This window comes from Pseudorca crassidens, chromosome 5, assembly GCF_039906515.1.
Source record: "Pseudorca crassidens isolate mPseCra1 chromosome 5, mPseCra1.hap1, whole genome shotgun sequence".
NCBI lineage: Eukaryota > Metazoa > Chordata > Mammalia > Artiodactyla > Delphinidae > Pseudorca > Pseudorca crassidens.
Window position 1 is genome coordinate 133738239 of NC_090300.1, and position 19624 is coordinate 133757862.

A 19624-nucleotide genomic window follows, 5' to 3' on the forward strand; every position below is an offset into this window, starting at 1 on the left:
GGTGCTACAGAAGGAGTTGAGTATGATTCCCAGGGCCTGATTTGAGTGTCTGTGCAGTTGGGAGTGCCATAAATTGAGGTAAGAAACACAGGAAGAAGAGCAGGTTGGGAGGCGGAGAAAGGAATAATAATAAGTTCAGTTTTGGAAACATTGAGTTTCAGATAGTTTTGAGATATTCATGTGGCTATGTTTAGAAAACATTTGGATGTACATGTCTGAGGGCCAGAATAGAGGGGTTAGGGCTGGAGATAAGGATTCGGAAATCAATAAATAGGTGGTGGTTAAAACTATGAGAGGATAGGATCTCTTGTGTAAACAAGGAGAAAGAAGAGATGCTTAATGACAAAACTCTGGCGAGCATCGGAGTGTAAGAGGTGTAGGTGGAAGAAGACACCACCGAGGATATCAGCGAATCTCCATGTTGAAGAATTTGGAGAATAAAAGAAGCTATACTGTTGTTCTTTATCCAGATTTTAAATACTTCAGTGAATTGTCATTCTTTTTATGTTACTACCATAGGCCAGGGCCACTTTTGCTGGTATATGCATACTTCAGATATTTTGGCTTCCGTTCCAGACCACAATAAAGCAAATATTGCAATAAAGCAAGTCACACGAATTTCTTGGTTTAGTGCATATAAAAGCTATGCTTACACTGTATTGCAACCTGTTAACTGTGTAATAGCATTGTGTCTAAAAAAAGTGTGCATATCTTAGTTAAAAAATATTGCTAAAAAATGCTAACCATCATCTCAGCCTTCAGTGAGTTGTAAGCTTTTTGCTGATGGAGGGTTTGAAATATTTTGAGAATTATCTGTGACACCGAGACACCAGGTGAGCAAATGCTATTAAAAAAATTGGCACCGATAGACTTGCTCAGTGCAGGATTGCCGCAGACCTTCAATTTATAAAAAAACGCAGTCTTTGTGAAGCACAATAAAGCAAAGTACAATAAAATGAGATATGCCTGTAAATAGAAATAGCTCTGGTTGGATTAGTTTTGAATACAGGGTCATCAGGAATCCATCTTTTGCCTAAAATGCCATTGTCCTGTGTTCAGGTTTCAAGGAAAGGATTAAGTGGCCTCAGTGTCAGAATATCAGAGAAAAAAACTAGAACGTGTTAGACAGTATAGAGGTCATGGTAAATTTTTTAAGAAGTGTTGGTAACTTCAGTAGGTTGAGAAATGAATGAGAATATTGGAGATAGAGCATATAGATACATTAGAGCTTTTGCTGAAAAGGAAACGTGGTGCATCAATGAAGATTTTTTTTTTTTAATACTAGGAGACTTAATTAGGTTTGTAGGCAAAGAGGAAAATCTAGAAGTAAAAGATACAGAAAAGAGAGATAACTGAGCAAAGATCCTGGAGAAGACCAGAAAGGCTGGGATAAGGACACGAAGTTGGAGAATCTCTGAACCAAAGGGAGAGGAGACTTCACATTCCTGAGAGCGGCAACATGCAGCTGGGTGGGTGGTGTCTCAGTTTTCCTGAAGTGGGAGGTGAGGTCACCTCTTAAGGAGAGGCTACAGGCGAGCGGTGGAAGTTTGGTCTAGTTGCTGTGAAGGACATCCATGGAAGAGGCAGCTGAGGACACATTATAAATTATACAGTCACATCGAGGACCTGGTGAGGTAGAAAATCATGAATTTTCGAGGCTGCATGGTTACAGAATTGTTTCCTAGCAATGGCAGCTGTCTGTGTATGGGGTCGGGGAAGGTGCGTCGTGGAATTCAGAGCTGGGTTATGTGATGAGCTGGATGTGGTGGGTGTTGAGAGGTTGTCTGTAAGAATGACATGTGCATGTGAATCACATGGAAATCAGTAGGTGTGAGGCGGGGTCTGAGACTCTGCCTTCCAGTAAGCTCTCAGGTAATGTGATGTTGCTGTTCCATTACATTTTGAGAAGTGAAGAGGCTTTTTTTGGGAATGAGGCCAAAACAGGCCTCATAGGCCAGGAGAAAACGAGGGTTGGAGGATCCTGTTAGGTTGACTAGTATAGGTGAGGTGAGAGTTGGAAGAATGGAATTGTAGACTGAGACTAGAAAATTAGTAAGATTTTTGAAGTTAAAGGGTTCTGAGTGATGACCAATTCCAGAATGTAGTCCTGGCTGTGGTTGATTAAAATGGAATGGCAGGGAAAATTCTGTGAGGTTCATTGGCCACTGAAATCCCTGAGGAAGCTGACAGGATTTGGGGTGATGTAATAAGAGTTCTTTAGCAAATAGGGAGGCAAAGATTAGAGAGTGTAGTGACAGTACTGTTGAAGGGCAGTGATGCTTGTTCAGGAAGACTTTTTACAAGAGAACGCAAGTGGGGTAGTTGTCTGCGAGTGGCCCCCAGCTGGAACACCTGTCCCTGTTGCTGACCAGCCCTACAGCACATGTGATCTTAAAATAAGCAGCCTCCATGTTAGATGGGGAATGTGAGCTTCTGAGAGGTCACATGTCCTTCTCACCAAATCTGCAGGGGGTATTTGAAAATGTTAAGGGGTGGTCTTGGGTGTGACCTAAATGCTATCCTCTTGCTGTTAAAGGCGTACATTTTGGGCTGGAAATAGGATGATGAGTTGTTGAGGTATTATCTGATCCCAGACTCCTAAAGAAGCTTTGGCAAGTTCAGTTATTTAAGTATCTGGGCCAGGAAACTGTGATTATAGCAGGTAGACCCTGGTTTATGGTTCTTCCAGCAGGGCAAGAGCAATGGCAACTTTCTACTAAAAACATAAGCGTGCTACCACTCAGTAGGCTGAGAAAAGGTAGGGAGAAAATAATAGTCCATTTCAGACTCAGGACTTCTGCATTCTCGAAGGTTAGAGACCCTCTGCATAGTTGAAAATTGTCTTGTTGATGGCATCTGTATAAATGGGACTAGAACTAACTTTTGATTCCTGTTCATTTTTAAAGAATGTTGCTGAAGAAAATACAAGGGTACTATATTCCTTATATGGAGTCGTTGAACACAGTGGTACCATGAGGTCGGGGCATTACACTGCCTATGCCAAGGCAAGATCTGCAAACAGTCATCTCTCTAATCTTGTTCTCCACGGTGATATTCTACAGGGTAAGAAAGAGGTCTTACAGAATTCTGGTATTCAGCAGATATTTATGGCAAAACCAAAAAAGGATGAACTTGAATCTTTCCATTTATACATTTAATTTTACATTTCCTCCTGACAGATTTTGAAATGGACTCAACCAAAGGACAGTGGTTTCACATCAGCGACACACATGTGCAAGCTGTGCCTACAACTAAAGTACTAAATTCACAGGCTTACCTCCTATTTTATGAGAGAATACTGTAACAATTTCAAAAAGTGCTTTCTCTGGAAACATGTTTATGGCTTTTATAATGGCTGTAGTAATAAAAAAGTAAAGACTAACTGTAAGTCATGTTAACTTAAAATTAAATACATGCCAGAAGAAATCATGTTTATTGAAATACTGAAGGGAAAATACCTAAAAATTTACAGTGGTTTTGTATTGTCACAGTGGTTTTTATTCCTGCTTCCAGTTTCTGGAAAGGATTCTGAATTACTTAAGTCCTCTGTGCTTATTAATACGTCTGGGTGGTGGTTTGCAACACATCAATAAAATGAATTACCCCCAAAACTTGTTTTATTACTTAGAAGATTTTAAGTTGTACTGATATACACTACTAGAAAACATTTAGAAGAAAAAGTTTCAGACTGAAACTTCAAGTGTGTTCGTTAAAGCAAAAAAGTGTTAATTTTATAAGCATAGGTATTTGACCTTGGTGGTAACATATATAATGCTTCTGATGCCATGCAGTGTGCATAAGCTGGGGTGTAAGCTGAACTCTGCACTTGTTCTGTGCAATTGTTAATCGACCCAAGGAAGACATTCATTGAAATCCCCTTAATGCCAGCCTCTGGCCAGAAAGTCTGTGAACTGTCCTAATAAATTCCTTTTTTTTTTACCCAAGCCAGCCACTGTTTCCAAGTTGCAAACAACCTTAAGAGCCTTAAGAATATCAAACCTGTCTAAACTTCCTGTAAGGTTCTCTATTAGGAATTCCTTGATGAGTTTACCTAAGACCTAGTCAGCCATACTGCATCCAAATTCCTTTGAAATACCAAAAACAGTATAAAATTTCAAAATGTTACTCAAAGACCTTATATAACCAAAACATACAGTAGCACATGTTCTGTAAAATAAGTTAAATTAACTTTTTACTATGGTCTTTGCTTTTTTCAAAACTCCACTGTATAAAAACTGACTTGCTTCATTTATATGTCAGGAGGCATGTTTTCAGCTGCATCACAAGTATCTTTGTTCTTTGCTACCAGAATATATGTATTTTAAGTCAGCTATTTAACACATCATTTAATGTTACTGAAACAAGTCACCTCAGTCTTAGGGATTTTCAGAGCTGTGAAAAAATACATCTAGTCCAGGGACTGACAGACTTCCTATAGGTAGTAAATGTCTTAGGCCTAAGTAAATGTCAAGGCCTAAATGTGTTAGGCCTTGAAGGCCACTTGGTCTCTGTCACAGCTATGCAACTCTGCCATTCCCTTGTAAAAAGCAGCCATAGGCAATATATAAATATACCTGATCATGGCTGTGTTCCAATAAAACTTATGTATAAAAACAGGCAGCAGGCCAGATTTATATTGCCAACAGGCCCCTCATAACTTAGGTGACTTGCCTCAAGTGCCACAGTTCATTTCATTAACAAGGTTGAGACAAAACAGGTCATCCAGATCCAAGAACGGTGGTCCTCAGACAAAGAGGCTTTGATAGTAACAACATGTTTATTGTATCATCCAGCCGAGAATACAAGATAACACAAAACACTTCTTAATTTAGGAGAATATGAAAACATCAGGCAATTCCTAGAGTACTACTACAAACACAGCCTTCACCTACAGTAAAAATCTAGCCATTCAGTCATTTTGGTCATCATCCCAGTCTTTCTTCCCACTTGGAGGCTTGGGCCCACCGGCTGGTTTTGCCATGATGATCTGCAAAACAAAATCCACACGAGTATACTTATAAACTCAAGCTCCAGAGTGAAGAGAAAGAATATTTCTCTATTACCCTGCTTCATTATTAGGCAATCATCACCAATGAGCAATCTGTTATTACACTGCATATGAAACACTAGCATATTGTTATTGTCCAGCAGGCGAGTTTTCCGCTTTTGTGGACATTAATAGCAACAAAATTCACACACATTAGCGAGGGGCATTCTAAGACATGCACTTCAACAACCCAATGCTCGGAATGTGAAAAATATCTGCATGCATCACTGGCATAAATCAGTCAGTTTGGCACCTGATTTGCTATTTATATATGAGATTCGTCTTGCCAACCATCTTTATCCCAATTTCCTTGTGATTTAGAAGCTTTAGGTCCACCTGCCAGTTTTGCCATTATAATCTAAAGTGGTCGATACGTAAAATATATATAAAGTTCAACAATGACATTTTCTAGTACCTATAAATGAGAGCCATTCAAATACAGGAAATGTGTGTTCATAAACGAAAAAATCCAAGCACCTAGTTGCCTGGAAACATGCTAGAAGCCTCATTTATCTAGAATGCACTAATCCAGCATTTTCCAAGTATAATCATATAGCATGTTTAAAGGATTTATGTTTGGGCAAAAAAAAAAAGGTGTTGGGGGTGCATGGTAGCTTTGGGCTCAAATAAATTTGGGAGAAGTTAAAGTCAGTTGGCTTTCCCCACAGTAGAACTGTAAAACTCTGATATACATTCTAAATCTCAAAATTGGATACAGTATTCACTGCTTCCCAAATTTATAATTAAGAGATCTTTCTGTATAACATCAAGGGGTTTGGCTTGAGTCTCATGCAACACAAACCGTAAAATATCTTCACCTTCAATAGATTTCCCACCCCTTTTCAGAAGCTGCTTTCATAAAACAACCTAACCTGAAATTCTTGGAGGAACATTTTACCAAATGAGGATAAATTCAGATTGAATTAAAGGCAGTAAGTATAATTTTAGAACCCAAGTATAGTTTAAGAAAAAAGTACCTAAAAACAGTTCTCAAACTTTAGTGGGCATCACAATCACCTGAAGGGCTTATTTAAAACAGACTGATTCTTTCCAGAGTTTCACTCAGTGGGTCTGGGAATTTGTATTTTTATTAAGTTCTTCAGTGATGTTGATGCTATTGACTAGGAGGCAATTTGAGAACTAGTGAAATAAACACTTGAACAAGATTAATCCAGCCCTACTACATTTTCCAATGCTTAAAACTTGATTTACAAGTCCTTTTCCAGAATATGTACTATGCAAAATAGGTACAACTATATTGAAGAGTGTTCATTAGACAGTTGGATGGGTTCTTCAGATACATATTTCGTGTACAGAGTGCTAAGGGCACATAACAATGAACATCCTCCCCTAGGGTAAAACAAAACACAGCCTTCCCAGTTTAAAACCGAAATTCAGAAGTACCTGTGTGAGCAAGGCACTTACTTGTGTTATTAACATTACTGTCTTGCTTGGACACTGACATTCAAAAAGTTCCTTAGGAACTTCTACTATTAGAATTTCTGCTTACCTCATGCTTCAGTCTACTTAGCTTCTCCTGTCCCCTTATACTTTTGGTCCTCCTTTTTATTCTTAGCCACATGTTAACTTATAGAACAAACATTTCCTTAAGGCATTTAAACATTATCCTTGTTTAAAAACTCCAAAAACATATTCTTCCACTAAAAACTATTTGAAGCACTGATATAAAAATACACTATTAATAAATCCAGTACATAGATATCCAGTCTGATTATTTTCAATGTGTTCAAACTGGATCTCCAGGTTCCATTTTTGGTCATCTTACCTAAGAAAAAGTTCTTCCTTTACCGAAGTGAAATTTGTTTTGCTATAATTACAACCAACCGATCTGAGAATAAGTCTAATTTCCTTTCCATTTCTACCTAAAACTTGCTTCTATTAATTTGGGATGATTTTCATTTAATGGACTTATACTGTGCCCCTAGCAATTAAAATTTTCTACTCAGTATTTAAAAATTATTCATTGGTTAATAATCACTTCTAGAATTTTGTAGGAAAATACATTTCATTAAGTTTAGAAAACACCTTTTTGAAAAACTATGAATTCTGGTTTATCTGTGAATCCAAAGTAGTCTTCACCACTTTCTTCTCTGCCATAATTCCTCAAAAATATTGGCAGAAATACTATGATTTTTTATACCTTAAGATCTTAGTACCCCAAGACATAATCTGTCACAGAAGAAAAAAATTTAAATGCCAGGTCCTATCATCTCCACACTTCCTTGAAGGTGATACAGTAGTTCCCCCTTAGATGCCTTCCAAGAATCCCAGTGGATGCCTGAAACTGAGCATAGTAATGAACCCTATATCTGTGCTTTTTCCCATACATACATACCTATGATAAAATATATAAATTAGGCACAATAAGAGAATATCTGATTGGTAGCATCACTACTCTTGCACTTTGGGACCAGTAAGTAAAATATGTTGACCTGATAATCGAAATGGCTAACAGACAGTGCACACAGCGTGGATATGCTGGACGAAGAGATGATTCACGTCCTGGACCAGGACAGTGTGAGATTTCATCACATAGTATACTTATAATGGCACACAATTTAAAATTTATGAATTACTTATTTCTAGGATTTTCTTTCTTATATTCTAGGATTGCAGGTGACTTGTGGGTAAACTGAAACCACAGAAAGTAAAACTGCATGTAAGGGAGGGAATACTGTAGTCTGCAATATCCGCCTCAGATCTTTATGGCCCTTCCATATTCCATCTTAAATTTCCTCTCTAGATTATGTGTACAAAGGCGTTCTTAGTCTAAAAAGTCTTGAAAACTATGAATCTGTATCAGATTTTACCCACTCCAGTTCCCAAATGGCAAAGGATTCTTTCACTGGCAAAATCTTCATTTTAAATTAGCTGAAATACATTCAAAACAATTTAAAACTGTAATAGAATTAAAACAATTTTTTTTGGGGGGGGGGGTACTTTGAATAGAATGAGAACTGTGCTATATTCTAGTTCCATGAAAATATACTTCCAACTACATAAAAATTAGTATTTTTAAAGATCAAAATTTCACTTCTCACTCACCTGATCCACTCTAAGTACAGTGACAGCAGCATTAGTAGCCAGTTTGATAGCCCAGTATTTTCCCAGGTAAGTATCTAGAACACCAGCTTCCAACATGTCCTTTACAGCAGGAACTTCAGCCTGTCAACACAAAACTATTTTTATTCTTTCACTTTAAATGTTTATGTGAAAATATCTGTACTCAATAGAAACATGGCTACTTAAATAAAACTAGAATAAGTAGCTAGGAAAAAGTACTACCTCATCTACACTATAAAACAAATTTTAATAAAATACTAAATTCTCTATCAGATAAACTATGAAAAAGCTAACTGTTATGAAAATCATTTGTTCACAAATCAGAACATTTTCTGATTTTCCTTTTAAACTTAATACGTCTATTTTTAGGTTGTGCATTCACAAAATAAAACAAGTTCATAGTGTTTTTTTCAAATACCTCAATATCTAATCCAACATTCTTATTTCCTTCTTGATGTACTGCATAAAGTTTAGAGATTACTTCATTGGCCTTAACTCCAGAGTTTTCCGCCAGTGCCCGGGGAATAGCTTCAAATGCCTCAGCAAACTTCTTAATGGCATACTGTTCAAGTCCAGGACATGTCTAAAACAAAAATGTGTTTATTACTAAATTTATTCGAACAATGACAACAAAGTCAGTTTGTACACAGAAAGCCATATACCTCTCCATACGATGTGATCTGTTTGGCTAACTCAATTTCTGTTGCTCCACCTCCAGGTACAAGACGTTTATCCTATAATACGTAGTTTAAACAAAAAAACAACAGAAGTCACCAAGAAGCAATTTCCAGTTTTTTAAATCTTTTCAGATTCCAGTACTCCACCAGACTAGAGGTTTTAATCAGATTCAATTACAAGTTTTATAAAATTCAAATTCCAATTATGAATGTCATAAAAATGGCGTGATTTGAACCAACTACCTTACTGCACCATAGTGTCTGGTATACGAAAAAGGACCAAAGTTAAGAATGGGAACATCACTATGTGGTTATCTGTATTTCCAGATATAGCACTAAGAATAGTGCTGAAGCAACTGAAGGTGTATTATAATTGAAAACCACCATAAACCATCTCTTTAAAACAGTTATATATAAAAAAAAAAAGTCTTGGGCTTCCCTGGTGGCACAGTGGTTGAGTCCCCCTGCCGATGCAGGGGACGCGGGTTCACGCCCCAGTCCGGGAGGATCCTGCATGCCGCGGAGCAGCTGGGTCTTTGGGCCGTGGCCGCTGGGCCTGCGCGTCTGGAGCCTGTGCTCCGCGGCAGGAAAGGCCACAACAGTGAAAGGCCCGTGTACCGCAGGAAAAAAAAAAAAAAAAAAGAAGCCTTGATTTGCTATTTACTCCTTTTCATTTCATTTTAGAAAATTCATCAGCAACAAATACTTAAGTGGAGGCTTAAGGAGGAAGGTGCTTTGCTTTACACAAGCCATTCATTTTCAAGTTCTCAGAATGTCTGCCAACTGTGTTTTTGAGGATTTACAAATACTAAATTAAGATGAATGCTGATACTGACCCTTGTGAGAACTTTGAAAGTATTAACACCATCATCTACTGCCCTCTCTATATCATCCATCAGATTGTCTGTAGAGCCTCGAAGCACTATGGTAGAAATGGCACCATCTTCCTTTTCTGTCAATAAATTAAATATATTTGGGGATTAGTAAAAGCAAATGAACTCCCCACACTTCACATACATATAGTTTACCACTACTACTTACCATGCTTAAAAACCACCACCTGCGTATCTCCAACCTCTGAGAGGTAAACACTGTCACAATGTCCCATTTCTTCAAGGACAGGAGGAGTCTGCGAAAAAATGACTCTTGTAATAAAAATAATTCAAATAGATTCAACTCTCTTTTAATATTGTCCAAAATACATACCAATCTAGGAAGAGCTGTAGCACCAACTGTTTTACATAATCTTCTGAGATCCCATTTTGAGTTCAGCCTTTAAAAAACAAAACAAAGACCTTAACAGAAGTTTTAATTCCATGAGATACCAAAGTAAAACACAAGAGATTAAACAGGAAACTGTACATTGGGCCTCAGGTCACCTTCTTTTGACCCTGAAGGTTCAAGCTCAGAATGGGTCTGGACTGCACTGTGCAATCCAGTCACAGGTGTTTAGGGCATTATTCTAGAACTGGGAGAGTTCCAGTCTCCTTAGGATGTCAAGGGTTCATAGTTCTGAAATACCAAGGAAGCCCTGGTACACAGAAAACTTTTGCTTTACTTTGGGCAACTGCACGTTCCGTGAGGAGAAGAGTGATTTACTCTGCACGTTATATTATGTGCTCGGAGAGGTGGGAACGGGTGGGTGAACTGTCTAGTGTAAGCCACAAACGTGTTCATAAATTTAAAGCTATGTTCCTGACCCCACGCTCCAGCTGGCAGTGTGTACCAGGTCTGTGTCTGGTCTCTTAAGCTCCTCCCTCTCCCTCTTCAATTAACATCTGCTAACTGGTCCTTCAGCTCTCGGCCTAAAGGTAAGTTTTCTCAGATCTGCTTCCTGTTCCCCTAGATCAAGTTAAGTCCTCTTGCCATGCAATCTAATACCTCATACTTTCCCCCTTTTAACAGTCTTCATGTTGTGTTGAATTTATCTGCTTGGTGTTTCACCACTCAAAGCCATTTACAATCCAGGTTAACAGAATGCAGTCCCCTCTTACCTCACCAACATGATATTGTATTTGTTTGCATAATGAAGAGCCATGTCTGCCACTTTGCCACCTGTTACGACGACATTTGCACCACTACCAGCAATAGCTCTGACTTGCGTATCCATGAGGTTTTCTTCTCCCTTACTAAAATTCATCAATTCTTCAGCAGTCTTTATCAATACCGTTCCCTAGCAAAATAAGTAAGGATTTTCTTTAAAACCATTTCACCACGTTGCTGTTCAAAGTCACAGAATAACACTTTATTGAAGAAATAATTTAAAGATTTGGGAGAAAAATATGAAGATAAACATAAACATGAAGCAGAATACAAAATTTGTATGAAATTAACAAATTCAGCTTGTTCCTAGACCAATGCCCCTGCCCCCAACACTGATGCATTTGCTCTTTGACAGGCACTTTGGTGGAAAAACTGGAGAAATACACTGTACTTTTAGATGTTAGACAGGTATCCTGACATCTGTCTTCTGATGAATGTCAACCAAAAGAATGTTGTGGTTCTCAAACTTTTTCTAAAACATGGACTAAGTGACCAGCCCCACCCCACCCCACCCCTGCAAAACTTCAAAAACCGTCCACAACTCAGATTTCAAGCATTCTAGGGATGCAATCAACAGTGACCTATAAACATATGCTTCAAACTTCTTAACATGTGTTTTTAAAAACAAACTTCAGGGACTTCCCTGGTGGCGCAAGGGTTAAGAATCCGCCTGCCAATGCAGGGGACACGGGTTCGAGCCCTGGTCCGGGAAGATCCCACATGCCAAGGAGCAACTAAGCCCGTGAACCACAACTACTGAGCCTGAGCTCTAGAGCCCGGGAGCCGCAACTACTGAGCCCACGCACCTAGAGCCCATGCTCCGCAACGAGGGAAGCCACCGCAATGAGAGGCCTGTGCACCACAATGAAGAGTAGCCCCCGCTCGCCGCAAGTAGAGAAAGGCCGCACGCGGCAATGAAGACCCAACACAGCCAAAAATAAAAATAAATTTGTTATTAAAAAAATTTTAATGAACAGCACACACTCATTTTCTTCACTGAACATTTAACCTGCTGAATTGTGTAAGTTCTACTAGAAGTCAAGAGCTGTTTATTAGAATATAAACAATACTGTCATCATCTAATGTTCCAAGTTTTGTACTTAGTATTTGAATTAGATATTCAAATATAAGTCTGATTAAAAAATAAACATGACCCGGCAATTTTCAATAATTATGCAGTATTCACTGGATTAAGAGGAAACTCTACCTCAAAATTTTAGAATCATTAAAACTATCTGAAAGGATAACCGCAAATTTTTACCTTTAAGGTTCTGAAATCTACATACCTTAGTTTCTGTTATCATTCCATCAAAAGGACAAGAGTACACTGCTATTTTTGCATCTTTGACAGATGTTACATCACCTTCAGTTTCCTTCTTAAAAACCATGCCATGCAATACTGAAGAGGAATGGATACCAGAGCCCTAAGGAGTTGGATATCAAAATCACCAGTGATTTCATGAAAATAACATCAGGGCTAATTTGTTGATTCTGCATGCACCAAAAATATTCATTTCTAAATAATATAATATACAAAGGCAGTGACTCCTGGGGATGAGTAGGGTGGTGGACATAAAGCATACCAGTCTGCTCAATGCAGGAATCACTGTGGCAACGAGCCACTGTTATGGACAGGGGTCCTTCAGTGTACTGGGAAGAATCAAAGAACAACTGCTCTAAGCCATTCACTCACTCTGTACCAATGTACCAGGCAGAATAGGGATCAAAGCCAAGTTTCTGATTTCACAAGCTTACCATGTAATGGCGAAGGGGAAGGCAGTGCATGGATAAAGTCAGAAAACACCCAGCACGTATATTAATACACACACATTTACAGCTAACACATGTACTAATGTAAGCTAAACTCAGCTACATTAACAATCACATGTGTAAAATCACTACAGTTATAGGTTTTACTGCATCAAGCACCATATTTTTATCAAATACATACTCTTTAAATATTAAAAGTATGAATTTTATTATTATAGAGCAACAGAAAAACTTGAACCTCATTCAAAATTGCCTTCTAAGCTCATTTTTATAAGTCAGCATATATCAAGATTGCAAATAATATTTTGTTTATGCACTATTCTCAACCTTCCAGCTATCATGGAAAAATGATGACTTAAGAAGATAATATGTTGATATCCTTTTAAATTTAACAAGTGGTGTATTACAATCTAGCAATATCCAAATGCTACAACAAAGGCAGGAAGTCCTAAGTGCCTAAAACCCACAAGATAAAATTTAGAACAACAGAAATTTTTTTTTTTGCAAAAAAAAATCTGATCTATCTAGATAACATTAATGCATTTTCTAAACTTACCAGAATCTTACAAACTCTGATATTATCAACATTGAAGTGGCCAGAGTCAGGAAAAATAGATACTGTTAAGAAAACGAGACATATCAAAAGATATGTTGGGACAACAGAGAAAATATCTTAATCACATTAAGACATTTTAATTTTGGATCTTTTCATTTACTGATATTTACTCACCACATGCCTGAGCAATAAGTTTGGCCAGAAATGCTTCATTACCATATTGTTTACTCATTATGGAGGTATGAAGTAGAGATGACACTTCATCAACATCCCGAAGATTTTTTGCAGAACAACATACCAAGTCAGGAAGAATCTCATGGGCTTTTTTGCAGGCTATTTCATAACCTTCTATGACCTTAAATGTAAAAAGCAAAAATGTTTCCTCAAAAGATGTAATTTTGACATGACTTAATAAGGTAGCTTATTTTGGTAACCCAATGAATACCAATCTTTATTTTCAATAGAAAAAAACAAAGCACACTTCCAGAATAACATTCACGGCACAGCCTACTATTTAAGGGTGCAGGCTTTGGTGAGAGCCCAAATTTGAATCCTAACTGCCATCACTAGCTACTTGCGCAAGGTTTTTCTAACTTAAGGCTCACTTTCCTTATCTGAAACAAAACAGGATTACTTCTAATAGGCCCCACTCATAGGGTTCTTGTAAGGATAGAATGAGATACTGCATGTGAAGCATATGTACTACAATGCCTGGCACAGAGAAAACTGCTCAAAATCAGCTATTACTAATGGCTTTTATTTAGTAGGTATATATACATAAGCAAATATGAAACAGGGGTAGATTATAAAATGAACACTCACCTCTGAAACTGACAGGCCGAGTCTCAGAAGCTCTTCAGCTAATTCTAGAAGAGCTCCAGCAAAAACCAGAACAAAGTTTGTGCCATCTCCAACCTCTTGCTCTTGCATGTGAGAGGCCATTACAATCATTTTTGCAGCAGGATGCTGTACCTGACAGAAGGGGTTTGAATTTGAATATCAAGCTAAAACATTTGATCCTTAAAGCAAAATAAAATTGTTCATTTCCATTTCTTCTTAAATTAATAGACTCCAATCTCCCTATGGGTGATACCTGTCAGACAGACAGGTAACTGTCTGACAAGTAACAGTTACCTGTCAGACAGGTAACTCATGTGATCACACTGCTACACACTACTTATAGTGTAGTCACAAGAAGACAATCCAAGTCCACCTAGGCCTATGAACACGAATGCATCACCATAAATGACAATAACTTCACAGGCACTTTCTTTTAATGGTCAGTCACCCAGTATGTACACCTGCATACATAAGGTTCATAACTTTATTATATATTCACTAAATTAAAAAACAAAGTAATTCCAACCACTAAACCTAAGGCACTTTTAAAAAAGGCTTCAGAAGTGCTAAAATAGATGTCATTTAACTTCATCACAAGTCTCAATTTTTATGTATTCTTTTCGTAAGGGGTTATCAATTATGGTTTAAAAGGAGGGGAATATAAAACATTTCTTAAAAACAGCATATCAAAATTTTAAGTGATCGTTTCTTAGGATTTACATGCTTTCTAAGAAATAATCAGAGTAACAGCTGATAGCACTGAGAAAACTAAAAAGCTGACATTATAGTTTATTATGAGGACAGTATCCCCGTCACACTTGAACTCCTGAGAACATCACAGAGTACAACATTCACATTCACAATAAGCCCCTCTATAAATATCTTGTGGAATTAAATTTGTTTTGTTCAATATTATTACTTCAAGACTATACTGTTATTTAAGAAGTTGAAGAAATGTTAACTTATCTATGGAGTTCTGTCTAAAAGCATTAAGCTCTGGTGCTTTAAGAGCTAAGTTCAAGAAAATTCCCTGAGATTGAACATATGCTTCAATTAGCAGCTGGCTGAGGAATGGTGCTCTATGTGTTCAGGTGCCAGGCTGTCCTCATACCTCGGCTGGCAGTATCTATTCTACAGATTCTATAACATCAAAACTGCAGGTGAACAAAGCAAAATTCCACAAACTGATTGTTTTATCTTCACAAAGACAATTAAAAAAAAAACACACCACTATTTTCAAGTATCAGATGTTTCTACATTATGGAATAATTCACTTCAGTGTTACACTCTACAGAACAAGACAACATATTCAATTTGATATGATTATGAGCAAATATATTTTTTATCACAACCAATCATTCCATAAATAATTTAGGAGATTTAAAATTTGAGTTGCTAAGATGTTAAACATAAAGAGGACTCTTTATAATTAGGAAAATCTGTATAATGAATTTTCAAGTTGGGAATAAAAAAATCCCTTATTATTCAATTTGAAATAAAGGTTCTTTTACATTAAAATATACTGAATTTTTGATGTCACCAAAACATTTCTTGGCTTTTTTAAAGAAATAACTTACTTCTAGCTCTCTTAAAACAGTTGCTGCATCATTTGTCACAAACAACTTCTCCAGGTGGTTGATAATCATTTTGTTCATTCCTCAAAAATAACAATTAGAAAAAGAAATCCATTATTACTCAAACCCTTCTCCAAATACTGGGAAAATCTAGTCAAGAAATATAAATTTATATCCATTCCTAAAAATAACTTTGTAAGAACTCAAAACATATTATCTATTCTTTAAGGTTATCTCATAGCCCTATGGCTTTGCCTGACTGCACACCTGTACTCTTTCCTTTTTAATCTCTGATAATGTTTATTAGCGAGGATGCCAATTTTGTCATATTTTTATTCAATCAACACAGCATATTAACATGTACAAACACTAAAATAATCTATTTAAAAGTACACTTATTTTTTTGCTTATTCCATAAATCTGTATCAATTAATTCAGTCGATGGTAGGAGACAAGAGAGAATTTTTCTCCCTTAAATTATAATGTCGCGCTATGTAAAAGATCTGTTCCACATCTACAACCGTGAACACTAGGTACTGCCTCAATGGTGAAAGCACTATAACTTTTCTATCCTCTCAATAGGACAAAACGTAACATTTGGATTCCAACTTTTCTAAAAAGATATGAATTGCTGACTAAAGATTAGAAACACTGTACTGGTGTCACTGAGCTATGAAATAAATTTCAATGCCATACTATATTATGGCGAAAACTCTCAATTTACATATAATATCCTCAGAACAAGTTTGAAAGAGCTAGTGCACAAAATTCTATTACAGTACTGTATCTTTTAAAACATGAATTTAGAAATTACCATTTGGTCCATATGCTGTACGAGTTGTCTGGGCAAGCTCCTTGCAAGCCTGTATGTTCCTGTACACAGCCTCTTCCAACCCTGAAAAATGCTGTCAAAAAAAACTTCTGATTAGGCAGGACAGTGAATCTCAATAATTTCTTCATCTGTAAAATGGGGTAATATAATAGTACCTGTTTCAGAGGATTGTTAAAACGATCAAGCAAGATTTATATATGTAAAGTATGATGCCTGGTATTCACAAATGATCCATAGATTTGTCCACTAGTTGAATGAATAAAGCAAGACATTTTTAGGGACCACAGGCACCTACTTACACATCAAAACATAAAACCTGTAATTTTTTAAAAATGTAGTGAAAAGTGCAGGGAAGAGTGCTAAGATTGATTAGAGAAAGCAAATGAGCTCTTGCAGATAAAAATACCTTTTCAGAGTTTATCAGTACTTTCTAAAAGTTGAAATGTGGTCATGAATATTTATTGTGTTAAAACCTGAGCACTGTAAATCCAGCAGTTCTATGTCCCCTGGGAATTAACATATCTGCCTCATAAATTTTTAGGAACCAAAGCATACAGATTTTGAATGCTCATTTGAACTGCAATATAATTCCAACATGCACACATTGAAAACTACTGAATTGGTCACAGTACTAAAATTCTCAAGTTTTACACTGGACTTCTTTTAGACTTAGAATTTACCTGAGGTCTCAGATAAATTTCAAGAGCCTACTGTTCATGTGAACATTTTTCTAGAGCTGCTTTGCCCAAGAGAGTAGCCACTTGCCACAAGTGGCTATTTAAATTTTAAGTAATTAATTAAAAATTCAGTCCCTCAATTGCACTAGGCACAACTCAAGTGCCCAGTAGCTACTTGTGACTAGTGGGTACCATACTGGACAGTCCTGATATAGAACACTTCCATCACAGCAGACAGACAATACTGTTCTAAAGATCTCCTGCCTTACATTGTTTTTCCCCCATCCCCATTCTCTGAGGAACAGTCATCTCTGATCATAAATTAGATCCTGTCAAACCCTTTAATGACTTCCCATCACTTAGGAAAAAATGTAAAGCCCCTGTCAGGGATAAATGTGTAGGCACATTCTAACCCTTGCCTACAACTCTTCTCAATTCATCTCTTACCGTTCCGTTGGTAAGCTTCAGCCCTATTACCTTTCTTGCTTTCTTTTAGCAGGTGACACTCATTCCATCCTCAGGGCCTTTGTACTCACTGGTCCCTCAGCCTGGAACACTTCTGCCTTTAATCTTCGCCACTAAGCACAGAGCTGAGAGTTCTTTCCTGAACATCTTAATTGTTCTATCTACCCCAACCCTTCCTTTTTAATTTTTTTTTAGAGGCAGATTTTATTTCCTTTATCATTATTTGAAATTATCCTTTTTGTTCATTTGGCCATTTATTATTTCTGCCTCAGAAAAATAAAAACCATAGACGTTCTTCAGCCTTTTAAAAAAGTGAGCAATGTCATTTTCAGCGAAGCTCTTTCACCAATATTTACATTAAACCTTGATATTTACTATATTCACAACATCCCAAAAGTGCATCATGCCAACAAGAACCTAGTTCCCTAAACCTGTTACCATAAATGGAACCACACTATCTACATACCTTTAACTAAGCACAGAAAATATGGGGGACAAATAAAGGAACACTACCATTTGAACACAAGAGACACATTTATCAGTAGTGCTTTAAGATATTTTTAAAAAACTAAGCTTCTGAAATTACGTCCAAGATCTCGCCATAAAACAAAGCAGTTTTATTTAGGCCAGGGTGTCACTTACCTTGTGGGTTACAACTGTGATCGTTACAACCCTTTTTGTCCAATCTGCTCAATTTAATAATGAGAAAAGCAAGACCCAGAGGGGTAAGTTTTACATCAAGCTAGCTAACCTAAGTTGCGACCAGAATTCATTCGCATTGTAACCACTGTTTATCCTACTATAACGCACTGCTTCTGCGAACTAAATGGGGAGCCTGCTATTTCTCATTTAGAAAAAAGTTGCCAAGACAGGCCTTTGTCCCTCTCTTAACCGCACCACCCACTCCCCGAACTGTGGCAATCAGCTTCGCAGTTCCCAAAGCAATTTCACCTACGTTGTTTCACCTGTGTCGCCTTCTAAAAGAGAGACTCATCACCCCCGTTTTACGGATGGAGGTAAAATGCAGGAGCGGCCTTACATCTGTCCGACAACCAAGTACAGAACACGGTGTCTGCGGCCTCGTCCCCCACTCGCCGTCTCTGCCCGCTCGACCCTTCCCGGCGTCCGTAAAGAACCAAAATGCCCGCAGCCCTCCGCGGCAGAGCCCTCCCGAGAACACCTCCCTTTCTGGAATCTTCTCTCCCTCCGACCGCAGTGTCGGGGGAGCACGCCCGGCCCGTTAGTACACCCTTCTCCTTCGCCGCGGCCGCCGCTGCCCTACGCCGACTCTCCCACCTCACTCCTCCCTCCTTCCTCCTTTCCTTACCTTCGCTCCCTCCTTGAGCATCTGGGCAAAGCCCGGGGCCTTGGGGACGTGGAGAGCCATGACCACTACGCAGGAAGCAGTTCACGTGCCCGCTCAGACTATCCCGTAGGAAGCAAGGAGCGCGCACAGCCTCCTGGGAACGCAGCGTGCGGCGGCTTCACGCTCCTCCTCTCTCTCCAGCCGGGTCCGCCCCTTCCCCCAGCCGCCTGGACTGAAGCCTCGCGAGAAGGAGCACTTTGAGCAGTCAGAACTGTCTTGACGATCCTCGATATGGTCGATCGATCGGGCGGGTCGCGGAGCGCGCCATCTGTCTTCCGGCCGACGCACGCGCAGCCAGCCGGGCCGTTGTGGCACGCTGGCGATTTTTCCCTTTGACTAGGCTCGGTGCTCTGGACGTTTGAATTCCGGTGGTTCTGACCTGGAAGCCACACCTTCCAAGATTACCTTACTTGTAATCTTGCAGACCCTCGCATAACGTCGGTGCAGGTGTGCGCCGCCTCCCCCTTTTTTTTTAACCAAGGCAGGGCACCTGCCTTCATCCCCAAAATCTATTCGTTGAGCGTGTGCTCTGACTTGGGTGCTGTAGCAGCTCTGGGGACTTGAAGGTGATAATTAAAATCTGTAAGGATAACTGTATACTGAGTACTCCTATGTGCCAGGCTCTGTTACTTGTTTTATGTGCGGTATCTTAGCTAATGGTCAATCTTACGAGTTAATTCTTATTATTTACAT

The 19624-nt window shown here is 38.4% G+C and overlaps 2 protein-coding genes across 11 annotated transcripts in view; one reads left to right on the plus strand and one right to left on the minus strand.

Annotated features, from left to right (window-relative positions):
- USP16 (ubiquitin specific peptidase 16) overlaps positions 1–3611 on the plus strand; it is a 30310-nt gene extending 26699 nt beyond the window's left edge. For all 9 annotated transcript variants that reach the window (XM_067739282.1, XM_067739283.1, XM_067739288.1 and 6 more), the window contains 2 exons: positions 2907–3063; positions 3180–3611. In XM_067739282.1, coding sequence (XP_067595383.1) covers positions 2907–3063; positions 3180–3304 — 282 coding nt within the window. In that variant the 3' untranslated portion in view covers positions 3305–3611. The remainder of the gene's footprint in view (positions 1–2906; positions 3064–3179) is intronic.
- Positions 3612–4758: 1147 nt separating this feature from the next.
- CCT8 (chaperonin containing TCP1 subunit 8) lies at positions 4759–19051 on the minus strand. 2 transcript variants are annotated; one of them, XM_067739289.1, is made up of 16 exons: positions 18893–19051; positions 16406–16496; positions 15595–15674; positions 14000–14149; positions 13352–13532; positions 13178–13239; positions 12138–12275; positions 10803–10981; positions 10015–10081; positions 9850–9937; positions 9645–9760; positions 8794–8865; positions 8550–8714; positions 8114–8233; positions 5301–5405; positions 4759–4987 (listed from the first exon to the last, which is right to left on the minus strand). In XM_067739289.1, the coding sequence occupies exons 1-15, from the start codon at positions 18950–18952 to the stop codon at positions 5313–5315; spliced, it is 1662 nt and encodes a 553-aa protein (XP_067595390.1). In that variant the 5' UTR covers positions 18953–19051; the 3' UTR covers positions 4759–4987; positions 5301–5312. The 2 variants fall into 2 exon arrangements, with proteins under 2 accessions (XP_067595390.1, XP_067595391.1); XM_067739290.1 differs by lacking the exon at positions 5301–5405.
- Between the last annotated feature and the right edge of the window lie 573 nt (positions 19052–19624).

Bases quoted from the DNA above. Each gene is read 5' to 3' on its own strand.
- CCT8 (XM_067739289.1), bottom strand. From the start codon at position 18,952: ATGGCTCTCCACGTCCCCAAGGCCCCGGGCTTTGCCCAGATGCTCAAG. The intron at 10,982-12,137 runs GTATGTAGATTT...TTATTTTGCTAG, and splicing joins GAATGATAACAGAAACTAAG to GGAACGGTATTGATAAAGAC. The intron at 9,761-9,849 runs GTAAGTAGTAGT...ATTTATTGACAG, and splicing joins GGTGGTGGTTTTTAAGCATG to AAAAGGAAGATGGTGCCATT.